Below are 26,739 nucleotides of genomic sequence, written 5' to 3'. Positions count from 1 at the left end.
GTGATCAAATGTGTCCTCAAGTTTTGCTGATTTTTTTGTCTTTAAACCAAGAAAGTGTGAAGTGCGTTATCATATTACGTGCTTATCATATCCGAATTGACAAAAATGTTAATTTGGAAGTGCTTTTAATCACTATTTTCCTCAACAGACCAGAATGGCTTCATGAAACTTGATTAAATAAAGAAATCCGTATCTCCCAAAGAAGCATATATCTGACCCTCTATCACTGCATGCAAAATAAGGGTCTGTCTGAGAGCATTTTTCCCAAACTCTTAATGGAAATGGCAGACAACACGCAGGAAAGGCTAACCCTTGAACTGACCAACTTCAAGTTTTAAAAAATCTTTGATTGGATTCCCCCCCGCCCCACCCTGAAATCATATAACAGTTTAAAAAATTAACGATTTACAAATTATAGAAAAGATACATTATCTACAATATATGCCAGGTGACTCATTATTTGTTTTTAAACCCACATCCAAATGAATAATTACATTAAACTACCATCTTGGATCTTGGTGCTTTCTAAAATTCTGAATTCACAATGAGGGAACATACCTGATTTTTTGGTTGTTCTTTTCTCGGGAGAATTGGGCAGAGAAAGGAAGGCGGCGAACCTTCACTCTTTGGAACAGGCCCTCTACAGCAAACTTCAGCCTGGGGCACCTTTTTATGGTCAAATTAAAAACCTTTGAAATTAGAAGTTTATCATGGAAATGCTGACAGATCCTGACCCAGAGACAGGCTAGCAGGCAACACAATAATATTAAGAAAGCTCTCCCTCAAGCACCATTGCCTTTCAGCACAGGGGATAGAGTCGTCTAATGGGCACTGCTGGCCAGCAAACAACCATGATTTAATGTACATGAGCCTTGGTCATACGATAGCTCCGTGACCCTCTAAGCTAAGCCAATTTTTCTTTTCTTCTATTTTTTTTTCCAAGTGAAACATACCTCAAAGGGTAAAGGATTGCAATTTTAGCCTTCATTCATGGATATATTGCTTTTTTTCAACAATATCTGATGGGCCTGTTAACCACCACCCGTGCAGGTCCTGAGCAGGTTCTAGGAAGGTCTCACTGAACACAAAACACCAAGCGTTTTCAGTAGTTTATTTGCAATTTTTTCTCTGCTTATTTTAGTATGCACCACGTGTAAGTTAGATAAGGGCTACAGTAAAAACATTTTCAATGACTGAAATCTTACTTTTCCTTCTAATGATCTGGAGCAAATCACATATTCATTGATTATGACAAATAAAATGATTTCTGCTACAATGTCGAGAAAAAAATGTGTTCATCAATATGAACAGTTCTCATCTACAGAGATGGTTTACACGATGCCAGTAATGAAAGTTTTTTCCTTAACAAGTCTACTACCAAACTGAAACAAAATGAATCTTAAAATTCCCTTGAAAATACCATATGGTTGGTCATGTATCAATAAAGGAAAGACAGTCCCCATCACCAGGCCACCACCATAAGAGCTATATTAAATACTTAGGAAAAAAAATATGGAGACACTTGTGGCAATGATTAAATTGATAATTATAGAGATTAGATACACTGCCGTAATGGTACATGTTTATTCTATAATAAAGTGAAATAAAAAATAAGATCATTTGGTTATAGAAATTCCTTAAAGAACACCACCACTTAATTATTTCAAACTTGAACTATCCCAAGAATGTTGTGAAAAAAAACAGAAAGTACTGGCTAAAAGCAAAAGCAGTCTGGGTACACCCACGTAATCAGCATGCCTTGTGCTTGTCTGTTAACCCTCTGAGTACATCTCTGACATTCAGGATCTCAATAGCTTAGTGCTGAAAAGATTGCATTCCATCTGATTACTCAATATTTCTACTTGACAGGTCACATTCCGCTGTTTATTCAGCATAGATCGCTCAAATTCTACAGCGATGCACTGGGATCCCCATGCTGAATGGCCCTGCATTCTTCCGAGCTACCCCTCTGCAGTGTTCTGGGAAACACGCCACAGCTTCACACGGTCCACAGTCCTTCAAGACTTGGATGGAAAAAGGCCTGAGCCATGCACTGTAAGGTCTGTACACTAGATATTGGAGCAATACATGTAATGCCCACAGGAAAAGCAGTAATTCAGAGAAATTCACAATCTATTGTAGGTAGGTCTCTGCCCATAGGATTTTTTCATATTCCCACATTTAGAGTTAAGGCCAAGCTATTTACCTACTCCTTAGTCTTACTTAGAATAGTGCTTTACTTTAGAGTTCTAGAGAAAGCAGTCGTTTCTGACCAGTTCAGGGAACTTTACTAATATGGAATCTACCTACACGCCGCACCCTTCCTCGTGTTCTGCCCTCCTCCTCCCCAAGAAACCCAGCTGATTTGTGCTACTTTGTGATGTTGTGTATTAAGCTTTCAGGACCCTCTAAAAGGGAGTGGGGGGCAGGGGGGAATCTCATTAAATGATCTAATATATACATGGCAAGACAACACAGACCGAAGAGATAAACCTAAATGTGAAAGAGCAAAAAACTGAGGGAACAATTTTGCAAAAGTCATGACATGCTGTGATTTTAAAATCTAGAGTAATATAGACCATACCTTCATCAGTTGGAGAGTAAAAAGCAGCCATCGAAGATCCATCTGTATTTGAAAGTAAGGACTGACTGTGGAAGTGCTGCACACAGATTTCAAGACTTTCAGGTATTGAAGTATATTTCAAAGCCGAGACAGTGAGTGCTGTTCAGCCATCTAGATGCAAATTTCATGAGCCATCACTCACTGGTTGTCTCCCGGGCCACACAGTTGAGCAAACCTTAGGAGGACATTCGAGTCGGGCCCCTGCCTCCCAACACCATGGCCAGCCTCCCCACTAAGCATCGCAGTGACTACAGGCTGCCTCAGGCCCCCATTCTGAACGTGACACACTGCAGTAGAAGCTCACCGGGGGAGACACAGGGCTAGGGAGAAAGATTTGGTAACAGGAGTAAAATACATGTGTCGGACAGGACTTGGCCCAAAGAGAGAAAACAGCATCTCCCTCTGGATGGCTAAAGACAGTGCTATAAAAAGGTCATCTTGGGCTTCCCTGGTGGCGCAGTGGTTGAGAGTCCGCCTGCCGATGCAGGGGACATGGGTTCGTGCCCTCGTCTGGGAAGATCCCACATGCCGCGGAGCGGCTGGGCCCATGAGCCATGGCCGCTGAGTCTGCGCGTCCGGAGCCTGTGCTCCGCAACAGTGAGAGGCCACAACAGTGAGAGGCCTGCGTACCGCAAAACAACAAAAAAAAGTCATCTTAGGGAGTGGAAGTTTTATCCTCAGGAATACCCTCTAGGTCTCCCATTCCTGTTCTCCCTGAGAGACTATTATGTAGGTAACCCAAAGATGCACATGGAATTATCTTCCCAATGGTTTATTTCTTTAAAAACCATTTTGAGACTATTCTAGATTGTTTGCCCACTCTGCTTTCTCCTCGGCCATCTTGCAGAGCACCTGCCTCTGGGCCCCTATGACCCGGTGCTCCTCCTTTTTACGGATTCCATACTCTTTGTGGATTGCACACTGAAGACTGAAATGCATGAAAAAGCAGGTGAGAAAAAGAACAGGATCTTGTTGCCTCTTTCTGTTTGACATTCCAGCCCTATAGAGCACCTGGCAATTTATTGCTCTTTTCCACCAGTTGTGTGTTTTGTTTGTTTTTTCCTGTAGAGGTCTCATACTGAGCAGGCAGACTCTCACTCACCAAACACAGGACAAGATATGGTGCCTTCCTGAGGGTCTGCGCTGGCAGTAGCAGCAGCTGAAGTGGAAGCAGCATTTCTGGGGCGTCATCAGCACATCTTCATATGGAGGCAATTTGGGGGTGAGGGCACCATCTATATCCTGGGTCAGGCTGTTGGTCACAGGCCCAAGTCCCTCCACTCAGGATGCAGGACTCAGGGCAGCTGACAGTTAGACCTCCAATGCAAAAAAAGCCCCTTTCTTAATAGGATTGTGAAGAGGAAAGAGGGGGTGCTGATGCTTAAGTTATAAACCTGCCATGTTCTAAACCCACAAAAAAGGACACGTAAGATATCATTCTAGACACTCTTCTTGTCTGGACATCTCAGCATCTAATAACAACCCCTTGATCTGCAGCAAAGTCAAGAAACATGTGTGTATAAATCCAAAGGCCTGAAAAATCCCCCAAGGGTTCCCCATAAAATCCTATGCACTCAGAGGGTTAACAAGTGCTATGTTACATACTGCAGATCCTAGATTGACTGATGAAAACATTCATTGCTTCTATGTTTAAAAAAGTTGCAAAGTAGCCTTAACCCTTTGAGGACCCGATTAGCAGCAAGTTGCCATCTCCACCAACGACAAGTCACAGTCTCATTCAGCAAAGGGAAATCGCTACAAGGATACCAGAAAACACACTGTTCTGCTCGGCCATTCAAGCATTGAGTGCTAGGTAGATCAGATGAAACTGTTTTACATAAATTTGGAAAAACAAATCTCAGAGTCTCAAAGGGTTAAGCTAGGACTTCGAGTAAAAGGGTCTTGTTAAAAGGGCGAGTTTGGGGAGCGAACAGTCTCGGAGGAGCTCGGGGAGTAGTCTTCCGATTCCGAGTTGAGTTCGGGCGGAGCTGGCTGGGCCTTGTACCGGCTCCTCACATCCGGGTGGCGTCTTCGTCGGAAAACCTGCCTCTCCTTATCAAGAGCGGTGGTCTAGCAGGGGCATAAAATGAGAAAGAGGACAATTAGGCTGAAGGAAATGGCAAAAGGAACGATTTCTGGAACTTTCTGAGGTCAGAAAAATATGCTGGCTAAGTTAACCTGTCCACGATGACTCACTTTTGGTGACCACAGTCACCACTGCTGGGGTGCCCTCTGCTCCCCCACAAGCAGCTCCTAAGGGCACCTGGTCATGACATCGCAGGCACAGGCAGGATGGATGATGTGGGTTCAACAGCTCCCTGGCCCTCCCCAGACCTCCGCTAGCACCACATCTAATACCCTCGGTCGCTCCCAGCCTAGCCAGAGACCCCCTGGTAACTGGGAGCCTCAGGCCTGTGTGTCTGACACGTGAGGACGCCAGGCATGTCTCGTTCATCAACATTCAGCTCCAGGCAGCTGTCTAATAAAGATGAGAGGTGATGAAGTTGTCAGACATGGAAACAGAGCCACAAGCTCGTCCTGTTATTTTAGCACCTCCTCATTCTAAATGATCTTATTATCTGTTGATGAGGGAGTATGGCTCAATCTCTGGCAAGGATGGGTTTAATCTGAATGAACCCAATGCCTGAAATTGAAAACTGCTTTGAATGCAGTTAAACCTGATGGAAACCTTCCCATGGATTTTCCTTTACAAAGTTCATTTTCATTGTAGTGTGTGGTAATTTACGAAACTGAAGTTCGATGTTGTAGGTATTCCAACTCTTGGGCCCTATGCCTCCTTTTCCTGAGGAAACCTCATATGATCTCCAGGATGTGCTCTCTAGCCATAGCTCTGGAAGTTATTATGACATCAGGATTGGGAAGGGCATGACTTCATTACAGATTTAATGGGTGTGAGGAGGAACGGATCATTACAGAGAAACCTTACACAGAGGGCAGAAGAGCAGGTACAAAGCCTGAAGAAAAATGCAGAACACATATAAAAGTTGAAGGCATCCTTGTTTGAAAGTCCCTCTTTAAAAGGATGTAGCCTGGAGGTTATTCTGCTCTTAAGAGATTACTTTTCCTCTACAGGGATATACACCACCATTTTTCCTCTTGGAAATTTACTGTTAGCTTCTTCAAAGAACAGAGATAAATTTATAGCCAGCCGGGTTCTGAGAACAAAGTGAAAACTAAGCCCCTCATACAATTGCAGTGTAGCATTAGAGCAATCTCAGATCTAAAATGGGGCAATCAAAGTTCCAGAATGAAGTAATAAAGAAAGAGAGGCAGTGTGTAGAAACCAGTACAGTAAATGGCTTCATGAGGCTGAATTGTTCTGCTTTAAAAACTATCTGAATAACAGTGTTACAAATCAATGAGGAAGATAAACTTTAATAATTCACTTCTCGTTTCACTAGATTGTTAATACAATGATTCAATAACTGGTGTGTTGAAATGTCTACCTTTGATTCTTCGAAGTGTCGAATTTTTAAGGACCCTCAACTCACATACATAGTTCTTGGTCTTATACCCACCGATTTTATGATATTTTTCAGCATCATAAATCCAAATTCCTAACTTTATTTAAAACATTGTAAAGTTACAACACATGGTATTTTGCTTTCAAAGCAAACTGAAAATGCTCTGTTTGTGTAGAGTTGAATGTAAAAAACAGGCGTCTATTTAGTCTGACACATAAAAACCACTCTGTAGTTAATCCAAGAGTAATATAAACGCTTCTCTTGGTCATAAAAAATATTTTTATTTCTACCTTCTTGAGAAAGAAAACAGTCACTGGCATGGGACTAATACTGACTGACTAGTGGACTGAGGTTCTCTAGTGTCGGGGAGAAAATTGCACAGCGGGTTTGTAGTCAGAAATTTTGAGTCCTGTTCCGTCCACTGCTGACCATGGGAACCGTTCACTCAGTTCTCAGTTAAATAAGGAGCAGGGATAACACCCTCCCACCCTCCAGAGTTGCTATATATAAAAATGGATGTGCAAATGCTTTCAAAATGGTGAAGACTCCCAGAAATGGAAGGTGGTGTTTTGTTTTGTTTTGTTTTTCTTTACAATGTAAGATATTGTTTTGAAATGAAGGAACTGCAGGTCAGAGGAAAACAATGCAAAGCAAAGCTCTCATTAGAACTTACCTCAGAGTACCTTCCCTCCCTGCCTACTCTCACTGGCACCTTCTCCATATTTACCTCATCTCCCCATAACTGACTCAATTATTCCAAGTCACTCTCTTGGCTGTCAGCACTGAAATAAGCCATTTCTCCACCAATACTGTAATGCAGTTTATGCAGACGCTGGTGGCACTCATGGGCTTGGATGGTCCCATCCCCCTTATTTTCATGTTCATTTGTCCAGATGCTCATAAGGTCAGTCACATCCTCTTCCTTACTTGTCCCTCTGCCTGGACAGCCCTTGCTTTGTCCCATTTAAGCAGTCAGTCCTGGCCACTCCTGCCAGTTTCTCTAGTTAGCAGCTTTTAAATGCTGGCCTTTGTTGACGGGCCTTCATGCTCAAATGCTCCTGAGCTTTCAGTTGTGCTGATTCACCAGTAACTTCACAGCAGCTATTTTTGGAGACATAGCATGTCATGATCACAGGTCATGGAAAAGGGTGTGATGGTTCTTTCTGTTGGATGTATAGACTCTTAGAATTGAAAGAGCATTTATAAAGCATTCTTCGCCCAGGGCTTTGCCTTTACAGGCAGGGAAACTGAGGCCCAGGTATGTGGAGAGACTTGCCCGTTTCGCATCACTGACTAGGAATAGAACTCAGTTCTCCTCCCACGTGAGGCCCAGGCAATTTCTTCCCATTTAAAGTCTATTGAAACAGAACTCAAAGGAGCCACCGCACTCCAGTGGTTCCCTCCTCCGGTCCTAGCCAGGGTGAGCCAGGGAGGAGATAGCACGAGCAGCGTCAGAGGCCAAAAGACTAGAGCTTCACGTGCTGATGGCCCGAGAGCTCTCTCAGGGACAGCAAGCCAGCCTCTACCACGTGGACAATCCCATTCTAGGCCTGTAAACTCCTAGGGAGACCTGGGTCTGCTGATTGATAGACAGGCAGTTCCTGACTCACCCAGGTCCTTGCAACATTCTCAAATGCTACACAAGCAATGCTTAGTGCCCCCAACAGACTTGCTCCCAAAGATGACTGAGAGGGCATCACTGTCCACAGACCTCTCCTCCCAGGGCTCTTGCTTATTCTGCTTCTGGCTCTATGGACTGTGGTTCATTTTAAGAACCTCTCTGTGTTCCCATGAAGCCCAGTACAGCGATCACTGTGCATCCTGCCTGCAACGCAATCGACTCTGATGCACTGTCTTCCCTGCCACATTGTAGACTCTGTGGAGGGCAAGATCAAGTCTGGGCATCCTGTCTGTGTTCCCCACAGCTCTTAGCACACAGGAGATACTCTCTAAGCGCTGTGGCTTTAGAAATATGAGAAAGCACAACAGAGGTCGCATTATTTCCCTCTAGAGCAGCCAACCCCCAGCCCATCCTGCACACAGCAGGTCCAATTTGTTTACAATTCCTCATAAAGTTGGACTCCTTGTCCTAACAGTCACAATGTGCTTACAATAAAAACTTCCGGGGTCTAGTTCCTGTTATTACTCAAAGCGATCACTGTGATATCAGCAGACCTCATGTCCCCGTTAGTGGGCACAGCATCCATTTAGCTTACGGTTAACCACACCTCGGTTTCCCTTTGGAAATCCCCCGCTCACGTAATCTGTGGTTCCAGTGAAGGGGACCCTACCTCCATCTCTGAGGGTGGGGTGCAGATGGGTTTGTGACCCAGAAGCAAGCCTGTGCTGACTGTGTTCGCCAATACCCGTGATTGGTTCAGGATGGGCACCCGACCCAGTTCACGGGACATGAGGAGACTTTCACTGAGACTGCACATTCACAGTGAATCCCAACTGAGAGGATAGCAAGCCTGGAGCTGCTTCCCACATCCTGGTACCACGTGAAGTTCCAGACTAAAGCCGGCACGGGGAGGCAGAGTGGAGGGATGGAAAGAAACCAAGCCCTACCGAGTGCTGAATCCACACATCACTGAAGCCAGACCCAACCTTTGGACCTTTCAGATTATATAAAATCATACTTCTTCTTTTTGCTGAAAGCCAGTTTGGTTTGGGTTTTCTTCCCTTGCAATCCACACAGTCCAAACTGATATCTCCCTGAAGGTATTTTAATCACGCTCACCTCTGCATCCTGGCTTACCGTGTTCACCAACCTGACATCACCTCTCCCACTTCCTGCCCACTCGCATTTCTCTATTTTCCAAGATTTGATCAAATTTTACCTTCTGCATCACACTTTTTCTTTCTAAATTCCTCAGGCAAGTACTGTCTTGACCAAACCTTTGACACTTACTGCACACAGGCCTATTACCTTTCCTGTGCATATTTCCCAAATCCCATGCAAGCTGCTCTAGGGTAGGATCTGAAACTTCTTTGCATTTTTCCAGAATGCCTAGCCAACTGTGACACACATATAAGGGACATATTAAATGTTTCTCAGTTAATGCAGAATTAGATTATTTTAGGTGATTATGTACTTTCCGAATAGCAATGACAAAAGAAAACAGAACCCCGAACAACTCTATAATACAAAAGAGTAAGAAGTCAAAGGTATTATGAGTCCAATATTTACGAGTGCAATTTGTTTTAGATATGATCAAATGCTTACATTAGATAACATTAATCACCTCATATATTTATCTACTCAACAATTACATATTGTCGTCCAATTCCTTATCACAGTAAGCACTGTTATATATGATACCTTTAGAATTTTAATTGTAGCTGTAAAATTAATTGCCTCTAAAATCTGTACAGTTAAAATTTTACAGTTGAATTCTGTGGCCCAACATGTAGTTCAAGACAGATGAATTCAGCAAAGAAATAGAAATAATAGGCCAACACATAATTTTTTAAAGTATTGCTATAAAAATATATATTATCCAACTGGTAATTTTATCCCCAGAAAACATTCAAAACATAACTTTCCCTCTGAAGCGCTGTATCATAGATTTAAATTCAGGGCCCTTTCAACCATTTCTGAAAGACTGCTTTCCTCTTTCTCAATCACAAAAATTTCCCAGATATCAAGGAAATTGGGTCTCTCCTCCCTAATGCCTATCTTTGTAAGGTAAGGTGGTCCTAAGTCTTGATGTTCCATTAAAACTTAAGACTTCCTAACGGATTTATTATTTTATTGGTTATTTTGCTCACGGTTTGCAGCTTTGTGGAACAGACATGAATGGACTTGCAGTAGAATTCCCAAGTGTTTCCTCAGTAAGTTATCACTTCATTAAAAGCTCGTAAGACAATCTGAAACCTGCATTATCACATTTTGGTGCTAAGTATCACAGGTTAGAGGTGAGCAAGAAATCTCTTGAGATTCTGGAGCTGACCAGTAGTAACCAAATAGGAAGCTCTAATCTAGTTATTTAAAATATGTACCCAATAACAACGGCTATGTCGTGTGCGGGGCTGTAGCCAGCTAACAGTGGACTGGGGGATCCTGACAGACCAAATAACTGACCAAATAAAATGATATGGAGAAACTAATATAAACCTGCTCTACATGAAAGAAACACTGCATATCCCTACCTCAGACCGCAAGCTCTTGGTGATGAGAGTGTCCTTAGGAGATGCTAGATGAAGTGTGAAAACAGAGGAACGGTAAGATCATGCCAGTTACCTCAGCAAATCTGGGGGCGACACACATAGCAGTTGGAGCTCTTAGAGGAATTCATACCCATCACGTTTTGGTGCCCTAACACCAAGCATGCGCGAATCAGAGCCGGTGCTTGCCTAATACCCAGAAAATGTATTCCAACAACAGATAGATCTTTGGCCTTTTCTGTTAAAATAAAACAACACTATCCTCCACACAGTACTCAGATATTTTTAATCTTCTTTCTGACATTAAATTTGGAAATCAGCATAAATACCTAGGAGGTACCCATCTGGCCTATCTTTGCAATGTTATAGGAAAAATACAGCATGGAGGTGGAAGGTCAGGAATGAAGTGAGAATATGAATTGGAGCATTACTTTGTTTTTGCAAGTCTGAGTCACCCACATCTGTGTAATGCTTGCCTTGTCTGGTAGCTTTAGCTTAATCCCCTTGGTAGCAGCAGCAGGGGGAAGTCAGGAGAACCAGCTTTTTGTCCTAGCTCAGCTGATTATGTGACCTTGGACACGTTTTCTAACCACATCAAGCCATTTCCCAGTCCACAGCCTGAGCTGAAGGACAGTGCCTCACTCCTAGGGAAACTTCCACCTATGAAATACCTGAATATGCTTAATATCACCATCAATCTACTAAAATGGGTTATGTTTTTCTCTTCGTAAACAACAGGCCTTCCAGTCTATGGATCAAAAATATTTCTGTTCTGCACTATGTGCAGGACCCACAAGAGATGTACCTCGTTTAAGTTCGGAGGCAATGTTTCCTGTCGTGGCAGTAATTATTGGATTTAAGTAACTGCATTTTTCAGAGGCGAACGGTGACTGTTTTTCCTTCTTCGCTTTTCTTAATTTATTGCCAGCCATCCCAAACAGTCTTCATTTCATTAATAAAAGAACATTATCGTGCATGTTGCCTTTGAGCCCATCCATTATTCATACTACCTAGGAGACTGAGCCAGGGATGCAGCTGTTGGGGCATTAATCTCAGGAACGCTCTCTCCTTTGCTTGCCCTTACTCTGTAGGGACTGAGTTACGATTTGCTTGCCACTTTGGAAATGTTTTGCTTGATAGTAAAATTAAACTGACACCTAGATTGATATATCCACCCTTCTCATTGTTTTTTTGGCTTGCTGTCATGCTTATTACGGTTCTGCTTCGTTTTGCTTTAACATCCCTTTGGGGTCTCGCCAGGCAGGAACTGCACAGTATCTGGGTCTAAGACACGGTATTTCCCTAAAGTGAAGGTGACCATTTAAATGGCAAAAGCAGGCTTCATGAAACCAGCGGCCTTCAAACCTCCTTTCTAGGTACCCATCTCTTAAATGTGATTCCGCATTTCCTGGGGCAGCGCGGCCCCATGCTTCCCCACCACGTCATAAATATAGGCTCCTCCCGCTGATCTGGTTCTTAATAGAATCCCACATTGGTCCAACTCTGCAGAGGGTTGCTGATGGCCTCCCATCAGGGGGTTAAAATGACAGCCACTTGCTGAGGTCAGGTTTCTAGAGGGCAAAATTCACGTGTTTCTTCTGCCCTACGGCCCCTGATTTTCTCACAGAGGAAGCTAAGCTGAGCTGCCATGTTGTTTTTCCTTCATCATGCCAGTAAACTAAAGGACAGCTGTAGGCACAGTTTATCTTAAGAAAATCTATGAAAATTTAGAACTTACTAAGCAGGTAGATTAAGGGGTAACTCCTTTTATTGCAAAAACAATTTTTTTAGCTTTGCCGAAGAATTACTCTTGGGTTGCTATAGTGGGATGCTACTGTAGAGCATCTCATATGTGATTTGATTGTCCAAACTCTTAAAAAAACACATTTATCTTCACAATCAAGGTTTCTCTATAGTAATGGTCCCTTCATGGGAAAATTCAATCGTTCATTAATTTAACAAATATTTATTGAAGTGCCTTCTATGTGCCGTGCATTCCACTAGCTGGTGGTGATACAGTTTTTAACAAGCCTGCCAGGTGGTGCTTTTTTTCTTTTTCTTTTTTTTTTTAATTTGGCCACGCCACACAGCTTGTGGGATCTCAGTTCCCTGACCAGGGATCGAACCAGGGCCGCAGCAGCGAAAGCGCCGAGTTCTAACCACTGGACCGCCAGGGAACTCCCTGTCTTTTAATTTAGAAACATTTTTCTCCTACAACAGGAATTGAGAAACTTTTTCTGGGAAGACCAAGAGTTAATACTTTAGACTTTGTAGGCTATATGATTCTCTGACACAACTACTCAATTCTGCCCTTGTAGAGTAGAAGCAACCATAGGTAATTTATAAATGAATGGGTGTGGCTGTGTGCCAATAAAACTTTATTTAAAAACCAGGCAGTGAGCTAGATTTGGCTCATTGGCTGGCTGTAATTTGCCAACCCCTGCCCTAGAGGATAACTTTTTAAACTTACACTTCATCAGGATTTGGGGGGCTATAGAGTAAGTAAAATTTAATGCCCCAATTCATGAATAATCTAACATATAAGTTATTCAACAGTTTATCCCAATCAGAACATCAAAAAAGGTCACGGTTCTACTTTAATTACAAATGCTTGGATCTGGAGAGAGATCAGTCTTCCCAGGAAAATCTGTCTCTCGTGTGGTGTGGAGTGGATGACTCTGTCTTTTCTGGGTTCCTCATTTGGGCTGGGTCCATGGAGGTGCTTTTGCACAGGCCACTCATGTCATCTTTTTTTTTTTTTTTTTTTTCACTCATGTCATCTTCATGACAGATGTGGAAGGTTGGTTGATAATACTCGTCTCATTTTTATAGATGGGGAAATTAAGAATCAGAGGAGGAACGTGTACCTTGCCCAAGGTCACAACACAGTAAGTAGGACAGGCTGGATCCAAAACCAGGGCTTCCTGACACCAAAGCCACAAACTCTCCATGCAACTCTCCGTGCACAGAGCTGCCAATCTTTAATCAAGTTGGTTTCATTTCAATTTTCAAGACTTTTTAGTTTCTAGAAGTGTCATGTGTTTGACATGTATTTGAGAATTGTTTGACTTCAGCATATGGATATTTACACTCTTTCTTAATAGAATAACAGTGTGTCAATACTTATGATTAAGTTCTTTATGATTATTCTTTCCTACACATTTATACCTGATAAAACCTACATCCTATCCGTAAACATCACTGAGGAACATATGGAGGCAAAGTATGGCAGGAAAGAATACATAGAATAGAGTGTAGGCATCTTTTTAAATCATAAAGGGGGAAAGAGGTTCTGAAGCAAGATGAAAATAAATACGATACCACAAAATTGTCCATCAATACCGAATCACCAGGAATCTCAGGAAAACATACAGTTTACACCCAATCAGTAAGTCTTGGAATGCCATGGAAATTTCTCATTTCTAATAGCAAGTACGTTAAGTTTTAAAAAGACAAATATATATATATATATTGTTGGGACCTGCTCTTAAGGGGGCTCTGAAGGTAAAACGAAACAAAATAAAATCTCAAACAGCGAGCAACCTGTTGTTTGACTTGGTAGAATAACACAGATGTCTCCCTAGCCCTGTGTCTCTCTCTATGACCATTTGTGGAACTATAATACAAAGTACTGTGGCCCAGCTTTTGAGCCTCCTGGCCAATAACTCACTTTTTAGCATCACGGTACAGCTGCCCTACCAAACCTCATACCTCCCCTATACTTTTCTCTGCAGTCACAGTTTGGATGGTTTTGAAGTTTAAATCTATGCCTCTTCTCTGTGTTAAGTGCTGGGGTACGGAGGGTGGTTAATCCCTTCCTAGAACAGAGGCCCCTCTCCTTCCTTCCTGCAGCACTTTTTACACTCATGGAGCATGGGGAGACTTTTCTCGATGGCAGAGCAAGGCCAAGGCCACCATCCCTAAAGCAACCTGTGCCCTGCAACTTGCTGTGTGCCTTTGGAACCCTCTTCACACCACGTGGGGGGGTTCCTCTCTGGCTTTTGTGGGAACTTCCAAACCTGCGCCAAGCAAGATGCCTTTAACTGACCCCACTCCTTTTCACACCCAAGCACGACAGCATTTAATAGCCTTGCAAGGGCTGCGTACGGCTGCTGCCGCTCTGCCTCGTTACTCGCTGTTTCAGGACAGTGCTTGAATCTAGTATGCACACGAGTCACGTCAGGCCTGACCTCAACCCCCCTTCTGTCCTAGCTCACCTCTGCGTTATCTCTCATTTGGCATTCTTAGCGTATGTCTTGTTTTGATATTTGTTTCATTTAATCAGGTTCTGGCTGTTGCCTTGTTCTGCGTGCAGAAGATGCAGGAATTCTTCTCCATGTGCTGCTGGCACAGTACCTGCCACAGGGACAGCTTCACTTGAGAGAGGCAGGGATGTGTGTGAGAGGGTGGAATGGCTCAGGCAGCTCATTCCTGGGAGAGGCTCACCTCCAGACTCTGGGGCACAGGAGCAAAAGGTCTCCCGGAAAAGGAAGCTATGCAGGATGCTGCTGCCCTGGCTACCGCTTGGAAGCATCCCTCTGTTCGAGGCAGGAGAATGAATGCAAGGAGGAGGCATGGCCCCCACCATGTCTCCAATCCCCAAAAAGCCTACTAAGAGGGACATGCCAATTCTGGGCACCCCGAAGAGCCGTTTCCCAAGCCTCTGCCCTGATGTGAGCTGCTTTACAAAACACAAGCTCCTCTCCCAGGCGTTCCGCTCAGAGCAGTGAAAACAGCCAGGAGCACTTGTAAACACAATTGGGAGTGGGGATGTTTTACCTGCAATGATTGCTTATGTTAAAAAGTTGGCTGCCACCATGGTTAGACAAATGCTCCCACTTCCAAGGAGATAAAAGGCGAGCATCTGTAATCAGTGAGGAGAGTGTGTTCGTTCCGGGCTAAATGGCATTATAAAACTTCCTAATTAAGCATATACGCCGATGAGGTTTTAGCATCATTTCTCCAATTTAGCTTTACATACTGGGTGTGCTGTTTAGTACAGCATTATCTATAAACGTTGTTGTTACTGCCCCCAGCTGGAAAGCAGAGCAGTTTATGTGGGAAAGAAAAAAGAGATTATCTTCCATCTGCTCCTGCCCATTATTCAGGGATGTGTCATTTTGTCTGCTGATGGGAACCATCGCTAGGATTTTAGTCAAATGACCTTTTTATACTTGGCTACGTTTATTAATTACTGTTTATTTGGTGTTTTGCACTCACCCCTAAGCCCACCAATTTAGTAATATAATTTTCTAGAGGTTTTTTTTTGAAATTTATGTGTAATTTGTGTTATACAAATATGCACAACTGTAATTAGACATGTTTGATGCCTATTTTTAATTGTATATCAACTAAACTCATAAATGTTTGGTTAATATGCCTGAGGTTAGGAGACATACAATTAAAAAAGGATGGAGCATGATTCGATTTATAGAAAGAACAAAACCAGGCAAAGCTAATTAATGCGGACAGACTGCAGGTCAGCATTTACCCTTAGGGCTACGTTGAGATGTGCACTCTTCAAAATGTGTATTATCTTTCAGGAAAAAGTAAAAGATGGATGGATCATCTTCCATGTAAAGAGTCTGCACAAAGGCAAATCATGATTGATTCGCACACCCCCCCGCAAAAGAAAGGTGAAAAATAAAAAAGTTCTTTCTGTATCTATAAAGCTATTTATTTAGGTAAATAAAAAGGTGAGTGTGCAACTCCTGTATGCAGATATGTCTAGAAGATACAAACAGCCTTCTGTGTAAAACTGACTTTGATATTTATTGAAGTTTGGGTATTTTCTTGCTTTCAGCAGGCTTAGAAATATCATGATCTTAGATATTTGGAGAGTTTGTCAAAGGGTGGCCTTTTCTGCATCTCTCATGCCTTTGATTCTAGTGTCTAATTAGACTAAAAAATTAGGAGTAATAATTGGGGGTTAAATTGTATATTATATATGTTATTCTTTCTTTTCTTTCCTTTTTTTTTTTTTTTTTTTTAAACAACTTGGTCTATTCCATGAACAGCATAAGGCACCATCGTTTGGGGGAAATGCCAAACCCAGTGGAATTTTTTCTTAGCAAACGCTAAGATGTGGAGCTTTACCTGGAGATCATTTCAGAAACATTAAGATGGAGGAGAAAAGTTGCCTAGCACTTCTCAGAGTTCATTCCTCATATCATCAAAACTCATCCTGCCTGTGGATAACTTAAAGAGACACAAACAATGCCCCTTGAAGGAAATGCCAGTGCAGTTGACTGGAATAGAAAACGATTGGATAGAATTCTTAACCCAGTTAAAAAAAAATCAATACCTCCCATAGTCCCTTTTGCTTGAGCAGATAAGCCAGCTAAGTAATCTGACCGTTACAAAATATCGAAAAATAAATTCATGCAATAGCTAGTACATAAAGGGATTTCCAGGGGGAGAGAGGTAACAATAAAACAAAAACAAAATGAAACAAAAAGGTGGAGGATTTGAAAACACAAGCTTACCAACACACACAATGCATTCTATAGCTCACTGTGCTCGGAGGAGCTTCTATGACTAAGGTGTAAATGCATTGTTTCATCCATCTACTAAGGTTAAGGTCGGGCTTGATGATTTTAAAATGACAGTATATACTTCTATAGAACATATACTAAGGTACTATTGTTCTTCCATTTGTTAAGGGACAAAACACTAGAAATCATTGTTTTAATTAGCAACATCAGGCAAATGCTTTGACATTAACACTAAATATACTGTCCTTTTAACTGTAAGGAAAATTGATACTGAGCATGTGCAATGGAAAGAAAGCTGGCAAATGTCAGTGTGAATAATGGGGTGAAAAAAAAGAATGAGGGGGTGTGGCATCTCAATCAAGATTAAAATGAAACTGATAAAGCAGCATATGGACTGGATAACAAATCAAAAGCATGTTTATCCACTGAAGGAACTGGGTAATGGAGACTGCCAGCACGTTGCCATGGAAACACTGACTTGAGCTGCACCATCTCATACCTTATCCAATACATTCCTGGTTGTTGGTAGTAGTCCAAAGACCCTGATCTCTTGATGGTAAACCCGTGGTCCAGCTGAGCAGAGAGAAATGGGGGCAACTCAGTGGATCGACATTGTGCTAAAGTATTAAGACTCCAGACCAAGCTGTTCTTCATCGACTATATATGTATATAGAGTTACGATGCCTCTTCTGCAGGGTGACTAGCTAATATCCTAAATCTGCACATTGAAAATAAAAAAGGCGAGAAAAGACACTAATCCCCCATGAATATCTCGGAGGCCAATTGGTTAGAAAAGATCTAATTTGTCAAACAAGGTTTTGAATGCACACTTAATAATATCCTCTCAATTTCAAAAGATATAAACACGTCTTCATATTCTAGAGCAATGGAAAATGCTTTACAATAAAGTGCTGAAATCAGCTTTAGCCACCTAAGAGAAAGCAGATTGGACGCCCACCCCCCAAATCTTACCCCATGAAGCTTAAGTTTGAGGCCTTCATAAATATGAAATAAAAGAAGAAAAGAATCAAGTTTTGAATCCCCATAAATCACAGCAATTTGGATTTCTTTCTTTAAGAGTTAATCTTCAGAAGCAGAGCTGTTCTTAAAGGTGAATCAATTACATTTCTGAACTAAAAAGGTATGGTATAAAACAGTAAATTTTCTCCAAGAAAATAAAATGAAAAATAATTTTCGCTGTATATTAAAAATGCATATGTACAGTTAAGTGCTTATGATTAACAAAAGGTACAATAAATAGAAGACAGGATAAGTTCTCAAAGTTGTTCCTCCTGGAATAAGTTGTTAGCCTTTGGCTACCAAGGAATAAAAGATTCAGTCCCCAGATTTGAGAAACAATAATCATGCTGTATGCCCACTCCCCCATTCTGCCCATGAGAGGATGCAAGTTGACCCCCTTTCTTTCTGGAGAGGCTCATGAATGCTTTCAAGTGTGGTACGGGCATGATGCTGATGACAGTTTCTACTACAAAATTCACAAAGGCATTTCAAAAACATGCCGGGGCACTTGTTCAAACTAAAAACTGCTCAGAAGATTCGGTATTCTGATTATAAACTAGGCTATCCCAGTGTTCACGGAACAGCAATGTGAGATTTTAATCTTTTTAAAAATGTACAGTTCGTTTTATTTAGAAAAAAAATTGAAGTACACTTGCTGTTAGGAAGATGAAGGCCTGCATTTCTGTTTCAGCCCAGGGATGGCTACTCAGTAACTGGCTCTTTATTGCCATCTACAGGCAAAGTGCCCCATAACTCCGCATTTGGGAATGCCCCAGTGCAGAGGCCTCTCGCTTTAGAAGGAAGCTTCCCACTATCACAATGATTTGCCCATTGATTAGTATGGATTTGTTCAATTAGACTGAAATGCTCTATTTGCACGACCAAAATGCAAAAGAAGAACTCAAAAGCATTAGGAAAATTGTTGGTTAAAATAATAAACAGCATTAAATGAGGAAAAATAAATTGGAAGTGACATCTGAGTCATCGGTTCTTCATCAAGCTGAGCAAATCTAATAATGCCTCCCTCCCATCCCTCGGCTCTCAAGAAGTCCGCCGTTAAAATGTCATCTCTAATTCCATTTTATGTCTATAAATTGCATTTTAATAACCTTTTGTTTCCCTTTCTCTGCTCTGTTCTGGGTTTCTTTGGTTTGGTTTGGTTTGGTTTTAATCCCCCGACCACTGGGAAAGGCAGTGGAGGAACAATGGACGCAGACTGTTGTAGTTATAAGGACAGCAATGGGTTTCCACCTAATCATGTCACCTGACCTAAATGTCAGATACCTTTTCTCCTTCGAGAAGGGCTCTATGATGCCCGTGAGCCTCCAGCTGGTAATTACTCTCCCAGCCAACTCGAGGACCTTAATATAAAGTTATCATTTGTCCTCTCTTTGATCTTAATAATGTAGGGGGTGGGAGGAAGAGAAGAAAAAAATGACAACACGAACAGAAAACATTAAGGTTCAGAACCATGAATGCATGTTAAACTACACTCATGTCATAAATTACACCTGTGATTAGAGTCTGTTTGTTATGACAGTATGCTCTTTTCTCCTTTGTCATTCCGAGAAAGAAAAAGTGTCATGAATTCTTTTATGAGCAGATAGTGAGGTTTCTAACTAAGGAAAGAGAACTACCGGTTAAAGACCAATGATTTAATTGCTGATTTTCTGAAAAAAACAAGCTGATACTCTGTTCTAAACAGTATATATATATTTTAATTTTAAAGGGTGTATATAATTTACGAAAAAGCACTCCTATAATAGAGGCAGTTTAAAATAAAATACATCATTTGATAGCCTCTGGGGAAAGGATTCATGCCCATGGGAAAAAATTCTGTCTGCATGAAATCTATGCTGAAATCAGGTTTTTTTCCTATGTCTATCAAATAGAAGTCATAATAGTATTATATTAATTACAGAAATTTCTATCATGTGGGTGAATCAATTATATTCCATTATTAAATTGTCAAATGATCTTTAGAGAATGCACCATTTATGAAAGCTATTCCTTCAACCTCTCACATTCTGTCTCACAGCAGAAGATTGTTCCTTTGCAATTATACTTTAGCTTGAGTTGGGGATATTATTTAATGCCAGGGCTCCTTTATCTTGTGATGGTCCCCTGAGTCTAATTCTGTGCACTTTAAGAATGGGAACATGGTTATGAGGTATACATTGACTTATCCAGTGCTATTTTGAAAGTTAATAACAAAGGCAGCCAACCTGACTCGTTTCTATCTCCCAGCCCTGCCCTGCACCTAGTGACCTACCCCAGGTTCTTATGGAGGGTGTGGACATTTATGAGGAAAAAGCATTCTGGAGAAGATGCATAAATGCATATATTATGGCCGGCCAGCTTCTCCTGAAATACCCCCTGAAATTTACAGCCATATTCTCTTTCATGTTTGAACTATTGATAGCGTTCAACATGTGAATTGCGCAACATTAGAATTGACAAGGCGCTTTTTCAGATATTTCTCCAAAATGTCAATTATTTTGAGCCTGAGTTGATTTTTTTCACAACTTTGTAGTGGATAAAGAGATTAAATAAGCTTGCAACTAATGCACAACTCAGCATCACACGGCCCATTTTACAATTTATATTAACCAGTTGGTACAGTCTCCACGGAAACATATTAGTGATGAACTGAGAAACTGATATTAAATTGCATTCAAAATGGTCCAGTCATAGAAAAAAAAAAAATCCGTTGGACCTTTAATCTTCAAATACGAACTGAAGTTTTTTTTGGAGATCTACTTAGCTGATGTTTTAATAAACTCACATGGATTAGGTTTCAAAATTTATCCAGGTTTGATTAAAGTAGCATTTCCCCTCCCATCTGTGTTGTCTGTTCATTGGAGAATGACCCTGAAGTTCCTGCTCTCAGTCATTACAAGTCTCCCAGAATACCGTGAACAAAGCATTCTTGAGCAACCAAGGCAAACTAACCAAAGACTAGTTAAACTAAAAGACCACGAAAAACGAAACAAAACCCAAAATGACAGAGGTGGAAAAAGCACCCTCTCTAGCAGTTGTAAGCCCTCAGCAGGAGCAGAAAAGCAGTTCTTTTCATGGACAAGTGTGCTGGCAGTCCATTCCAAAAGAAAATTGTGGAAACAAACATTTTGGAATATACTTGTGTCTTACACGAATGATGAAAACAGAGGATAGAATGTCTGGTTTCCCTGAGAAGCACCATGAGATTGTTACTTTCAAAAATTACTGATTGAATATTAGCTGATAACAAAGAATGCTGACGATCGATGAAGACAGGAAGGACACTGCGCTTCTACACTGAATTTCCTTAGAAAGAACTAAAGAGAGAGAGGGCCAGAAGAATAACTTGCAATGTTAAATCCCCAGGAGCGCTGAGGAGCACGGGGAAAGAGTATGCATTCTACTTAGCGCTGTCAGTGTACTCCTGAACCAGTAACTCATACTTGTGTAACTCCCTGCTGAAAGGGTTCAATCAAAAAACATGAAATGCAACTAGTCCAGAAAAGTATATGCATGCGTTCGTGCCACCTGCCAATTCTGGAAACTCCTATTAAATATTTAGTAACCCAGATCTGGGATTGGTTGTATCAAATAGGTCACTTAGTTATCTTTTGCTTTACCTGGAGTTCTAGCACCACCAAAAAAGAAAAAGAGAAAGAAAAGAAAAACACCCATGGAAGTAGTTAAATATTCAGTATTGCTGACGAGCATGATGTATGTTTAGGAGCATAAATATTTTTAAAAATCCTAGATCATAGTGTCTAAGTTCTTTGTTTTAAGAAAGAAAAACAGCTCAAGTGATTTCACATTGAATATGCTGTAAAAATGTATGTACTCTGAAAAAAAGAGGAAATTATTTAAAACTCAAGTAATCTGGGACTTGAATATATTTACTCTAGAATATGACACTGGGAAGTATGAGGTTTCATTATTTCTCTGCCCAATTTAATCTTTGCCTAGAGCTGCTATCAAATTGCATGTAGTGTATGTCTGCATGTATGGAACAGGAAAAAAAAAATTCTCCTGCAGCCACATCAACAAAATGGTAAATGTTAAAAGACTCTCCGCTTTGAAAACAGAAATTTCTAAGGAGCAAGAAATCCTGATTTCTTTGGGTGTTCACAGCAATTCAGTTTCACTGAAAATCTCACTGGGTAAGCGTCCTGCCACGTTTTTGGCTTTCGTTTACGGCTTGTACAAAGATCTATAGTGTTCCAGTCTCTCTCTGCCATGTCCTCTCTTTCAGCTCCCCTCCCCTCCCCTGCCAGGTCCTGGCAAAAGGACACTAGGAACTCTTTTTCTCAGAGCCCAGAAGTTTGCATTGGCACAGAGTCCAGTGTGGGGGAGGTTTTCTGCTTTAACAAATAAATCATGAAATTAATATATACTGCAAGGCACCCTGGAGGTGTTGGATAATGATGTGACTCCCAGGGAAATGATCAGCAAAAACACATCATATATATAAGCCCCAGACCTCCCCCAGTGCTTTAAATGGTCGAGCTGTCTAAAGAAATGACCCATTCTGCTGTCTCTGGGTGGAATCTCCTGAGTAATGCCCATCTCTTAGAGGGAGTGCTTTGAAAAAGTTATAGGTAGATATTTCAGATGCTTACTGCTATGACAGAAACTCCAGCTGCTGTGCTATTCGGTTTCGGTCCTGTGTTGAAATGCTTCTTTATCTTTCCTGCTACTGACAGCTGATGTTCATTTTCTGGGAGGCCGTCATCCTGGAAAAAAAAATAAAAAATTTAAAAAAAGGAGTAGAAGAAAAAAATGAGATAAATAGAAAATGAGGCCAAGATATTCTAGTAACAGGCAGTAATCTTAAAATTCATAACATTTCAGGAAGAAACCAACCAATGTCCTCTCATTAAACACTGTTGTAGCAAGTACTGCTTCAAGGGCTCCTTCATTTCCACATTTGCTCTAAAATTAATTTGCTGTGTCTTCTTACCCTCTGACTTTGTCCCTAAATAAAAAATTTTATTTCTGTTTTTGGTTTCTAATAAAATTGATTTCAGCCATCGCTCTAGAAACATATGTCAAAGAGCAAGTTAATCTGGACAACCAAAAAAAAAATCAATCTAAACATTTTTTTTTCTAACCCAAAAGTTTTATCCTCTTAGCCCATCATACCGACCCAAAGCCAAGGGAAACTGACGGACCTGGGCTCAGGCAGGAGCCCGTAAATAAACTCAAGCTGGTGCCACAGCTACTCGATCATCCATTCTATAATCCCACACAACCTTCCAGGTGGAAAGTTCTTCCTTAAGTTTTAAATCCTCCTTGCTGCCATCATATCATCTGTTATTATGACATATTCTGCACTGGAGCTCATTTTAACTAAGGCTTCTGCTCTCCGCCTGAGCCATCTATGATGGAGACTGGACAGATTTCTCTCCTTTGCTAAATACTGTTAGAATAACAAGAATCGGAGTCATAAGTATGTAACACCACTTACTAGTGTGTGATGAAGAGACTGCATGATCCTTGAAGACAGAGAGTGTGTTTTGTTCACTACAGAATCCCCGGGTCTTAGCATGTACTTTGGCACATAGTAGATGCTTAATAAAATTTGTGGACTAAGTGAATGAATGAATAATTGTTTGTTACTATCTATTTAAACCAAAATTCCTGGCAAGACTTCAATGCCATTCATCATTTTCTTTCTCTCCTTCCTCTCCATGACTTTGCATGGAATTTCTTGGCTCCACCCAAGAAAATAAATTTGCTGCTTTCCAAGCACAGCATGCTTTGCTCTTTTACATAACCTGGTCTCTCCATATGGGATTTACTCTTTTTTTCAGCATTTGGCTGGACCAGGCACTACAGTAACTGATGGGGAAATAATAGTGGCCAAAAATACTCATGGGCTTTGCTCTTATGGACCCTGTGGTCCCTCTTTTTCTTCCAAACTTGAGTCCAAATCACCTGTTCCAAAACATTTTCTGCCTATTAAGCACAATCCATTAAAATTGTTCTATAAACTCCTAATGCTTTTTTCATTATATATATTTGCACTATTTACATTCTTTTTGGTGTTAGGTGATTGTGTGTGTGTGTGTGTGTGTGTATATATAAAACTTATACACATGTTTATATATATATAAATGAACTCTTGCCCTTTTGTACCACATCTTCCACGTTTTCTGTAATCTTTAATATAAGCACTTGGCTCAGTGCCCTGCACACAGTGGATGCTCAATTTATGATATTCTTGGGCTGATTTATTAATGGCTAGAAGAAGGAACAATTATTATGCTTATTGAGTCACATCTGAAACCAAATCTAAAAGGAGGAGGCTTTCCAATGATGCAGAGTGTATTCAAAATTTAAAAAAAAAAATTGTGGAAACAGAAAATGAAGGTCAATTAGGGTACCAGTGGGATGATACTCGGAATGGAAACAGGGTCATCTGAAGTACCTACTATATGCAGGGCTGCATTGGGGATGGCAGGGTGGGGAGAAGAAATGATTGCTGTCTGCCAGACCCTCGCGGGCTAACTGGGAGACAAAGTTTGCACACCCCACGTCAAACAGTAAAACAGACCAATAAGATAAGAAAGACCTGTTACCAGGCAGTGTGCCACATGGCTCAGCTAGAAACACAGAACTTCAGAGGAGAGAGGACGTGTTTTCAGTTAGCGCAAACTTCGCGAGGAATACGGGATTCCAGCAGGTCCTTGATGGTGGGAGTGCACTGACAGGTAGAGAGGGGGGAGGTGATGTTGGTGCACAGATGTGCCTGAGTGGGAAGCCACAAGGCATGTTTGCCAAACAATGAGTCAACCATTCCACCTCTAGTTAAGAGTTTCCATGGGAGAGTGATGGCGAGAAAGCTGAAAGAGCAGGAGAGAACTGGCCACAGAGGAGTCCCCAGAACATCTGGAGCTGGAAGCCTTGGTCTCAATTAGGAATAAAGCAGTACTCTTTAATAAGAGGGGTGTAGGGCTTCCCTGGTGGCGCGGTGGTTAAGAACCCGCCTGCCAATGCAGGGGACACAGGTTCATTCCCTGGTCTGGGAAGATTCCACATGCCGCGGAGCAACTAAGCCATGTGCCACAACTACTGAGCCTGCACTCTAGGGCCTGCGAGCCACAACTACTGAAGCCCATGCACCTAGAGCCCGTGCTCCGCAACAAGAGAAGCCACCGCCATGAGAAGCCTGCGCACCGCAACGAAGAGTAGCCCCCGCTCACCGCAACTAGAGAAAGCCCGCACGCAGCAACAAAGACCCAACACAGCCAAAAATAAATAAATAAATAAATAAATAAAAATTTAAAACATTTAAAAAAGTAAGAGGGGTGTAAGTGCAGGAAGTGTGAAGGACCACCCTCCCTTTATTCACTTCCCGACTCTACAAGTGAAAGAGAAGTTGCAAGCCAACCACAGAGAATTAGGATTATACAGTCTAGAGTTTTAAACACAAGGGTGAATTCAATGGTGTATGTAAAACACTTTTTTTTTTTTTTTTTAAATGGTGTATGAAACAACAGCCCTTGGAATCTAAATTAGACTTTGGGGAGGAGTTAAACATTTGACAAGGGACGAACTGATGTGCCTTTAAGTGTCATATCTCGGGCATAATTTGGGGTCCTGCCTGAAGGAAGGGGGGCAGCCGGATACAGTGGTGCCCAATTGGGCCTCACTCCCCAAATTATACAGGTACTTCTAGTCATCTCTTAATAGAGCTCCAGGCTACGCAAGGCAAAGCAATTTGTATGAGCTTTAGATTATAAAATAGTAAGGAGAGAAAAGGGTAAGGAGAGAAGCAGAGTTAAAAGACAAATGCACGGAGAGGAAGGTGACATGAGATAACCATTATGTGGCTAACAAGTTACATATATGATCTCCTTAGTCCTCAGATTACCTTCTACAACATGCACTGTTAGTCCCATTTTGAAGATGAGCAAACTGAGGCTCTGCAAGGTTAAAAAATTTGCTTAAGGTCACAGGGCTAGAAACTGGCTGAGTCAGGCCTGAAACAGGTTGGAACTCTGTGGTCTTCCCACCACACTGCATTGCACTGTCAAGGGCATCAGGGGCATTGGTTACTAAAAGAAGTCCAGAATTGTGAAATGGAAGGACGCAATGAGTCATCTTTTCCACGATGAAAGTCACACGATGGTAAGGAGGGCTGCATTAGGGGCTGAAAGAAACAGAATATTTGGACAGGGCTTTAAGGGAGCCTGGGAAGCATCTGGACAGAGGTCAGTAAAAGGGATGCTGAGCACTTCTGGGGCCACAGGAATGTAGTTAGAAATTAGGGACTTCTCTGCCCAGGAGATGCTGGGCATCCACTCATCTGGGATACGGGAACGTGGCCCATGAGGGCCGGGGCTCTGGAATCCTCTGCGGAGCAGGCAGTGCCAGAAGGCCTGGCTGACACAGGGTGACAGGAAGGTGCCCTGGGTCACAGTGTGGGCCTGTGACTGAATGAGGGCAGATATGGAGGAAACAAACAGTAGGGACCCCATCGGAGCAGCCTCTACTTAACTTGCTGAGGGAGAATCAGCCCTTACTGCAGTCCCATCTCCTCACACCCCCACCACTGCCATCTCTGCCAGAAATTCCCCTTTACCTGGCTTTTTTTTCCTGCCAGTCAGTCTTCCAGCTAAAAGCTGGCTCTCTCACCAACCTCACGATGGACTTTGTTACCATTTCCCAGCTCTGTCCTGGCCCTAATCTCCTGTCAGACTCCTAGCGACTCTTTCAGATGCTGGGGCCTGGGGGTTCAGGCCTCCAGCTTTAAATTCTAGTGAAGGTTTTAGCTTCCCATGGGTTATTAGTTCATGTTGAAGCAATGAAAGTAGTGAAACAATCCTTACAAGTTGCCAGGGATGCTTTTGACTGCATAAATCTTAAAACATTTCAGGATTTTTTTCCCCAATGAATTAAGGTGCCTCCGCCAGAGAAGGTAAAACACATATACACGAGTGTGCACACACAG

At 41.8% G+C, this 26,739-nt stretch overlaps 1 protein-coding gene and 1 long non-coding RNA gene across 4 annotated transcripts in view; one reads left to right on the top strand and one right to left on the bottom strand.

Moving 5' to 3' along the window:
- LOC113625694 (uncharacterized) overlaps positions 1 to 26,739 on the top strand; it is a 106,789-nt gene that overhangs the window by 69,689 nt on the left and 10,361 nt on the right. For 2 of the 3 annotated variants that reach the window (XR_003434798.1, XR_003434800.1), the window contains exons 2-3: positions 1,870 to 2,060; positions 15,819 to 15,911. This is a non-coding gene — a long non-coding RNA (uncharacterized LOC113625694). The remainder of the gene's footprint in view (positions 1 to 1,869; positions 2,061 to 15,818; positions 15,912 to 26,739) is intronic. The other variant, XR_003434799.1, reaches the window with a different exon arrangement.
- Positions 4,527 to 26,739, bottom strand: part of DCLK1 (doublecortin like kinase 1) — a 324,314-nt gene continuing 302,101 nt past the window's right edge. Inside the window, exons 16-18 of the mRNA XM_027116519.1 lie at positions 22,403 to 22,516; positions 17,269 to 17,342; positions 4,527 to 4,693 (exon numbers count right to left, since the gene is read on the bottom strand). Of these exons, the coding sequence (XP_026972320.1) occupies positions 4,636 to 4,693; positions 17,269 to 17,342; positions 22,403 to 22,516 (246 nt within the window). The 3' untranslated portion in view covers positions 4,527 to 4,635. The remainder of the gene's footprint in view (positions 4,694 to 17,268; positions 17,343 to 22,402; positions 22,517 to 26,739) is intronic.

This window comes from Aethalodelphis obliquidens, unplaced genomic scaffold (genome assembly GCF_003676395.1).
Source record: "Aethalodelphis obliquidens isolate GAN/ISIS:26980383/991018 unplaced genomic scaffold, ASM367639v1 scaffold16, whole genome shotgun sequence".
In the NCBI taxonomy this organism is placed as follows: domain Eukaryota; kingdom Metazoa; phylum Chordata; class Mammalia; order Artiodactyla; family Delphinidae; genus Aethalodelphis; species Aethalodelphis obliquidens.
This window is presented reverse-complemented; position numbering and strand designations above follow the sequence as displayed.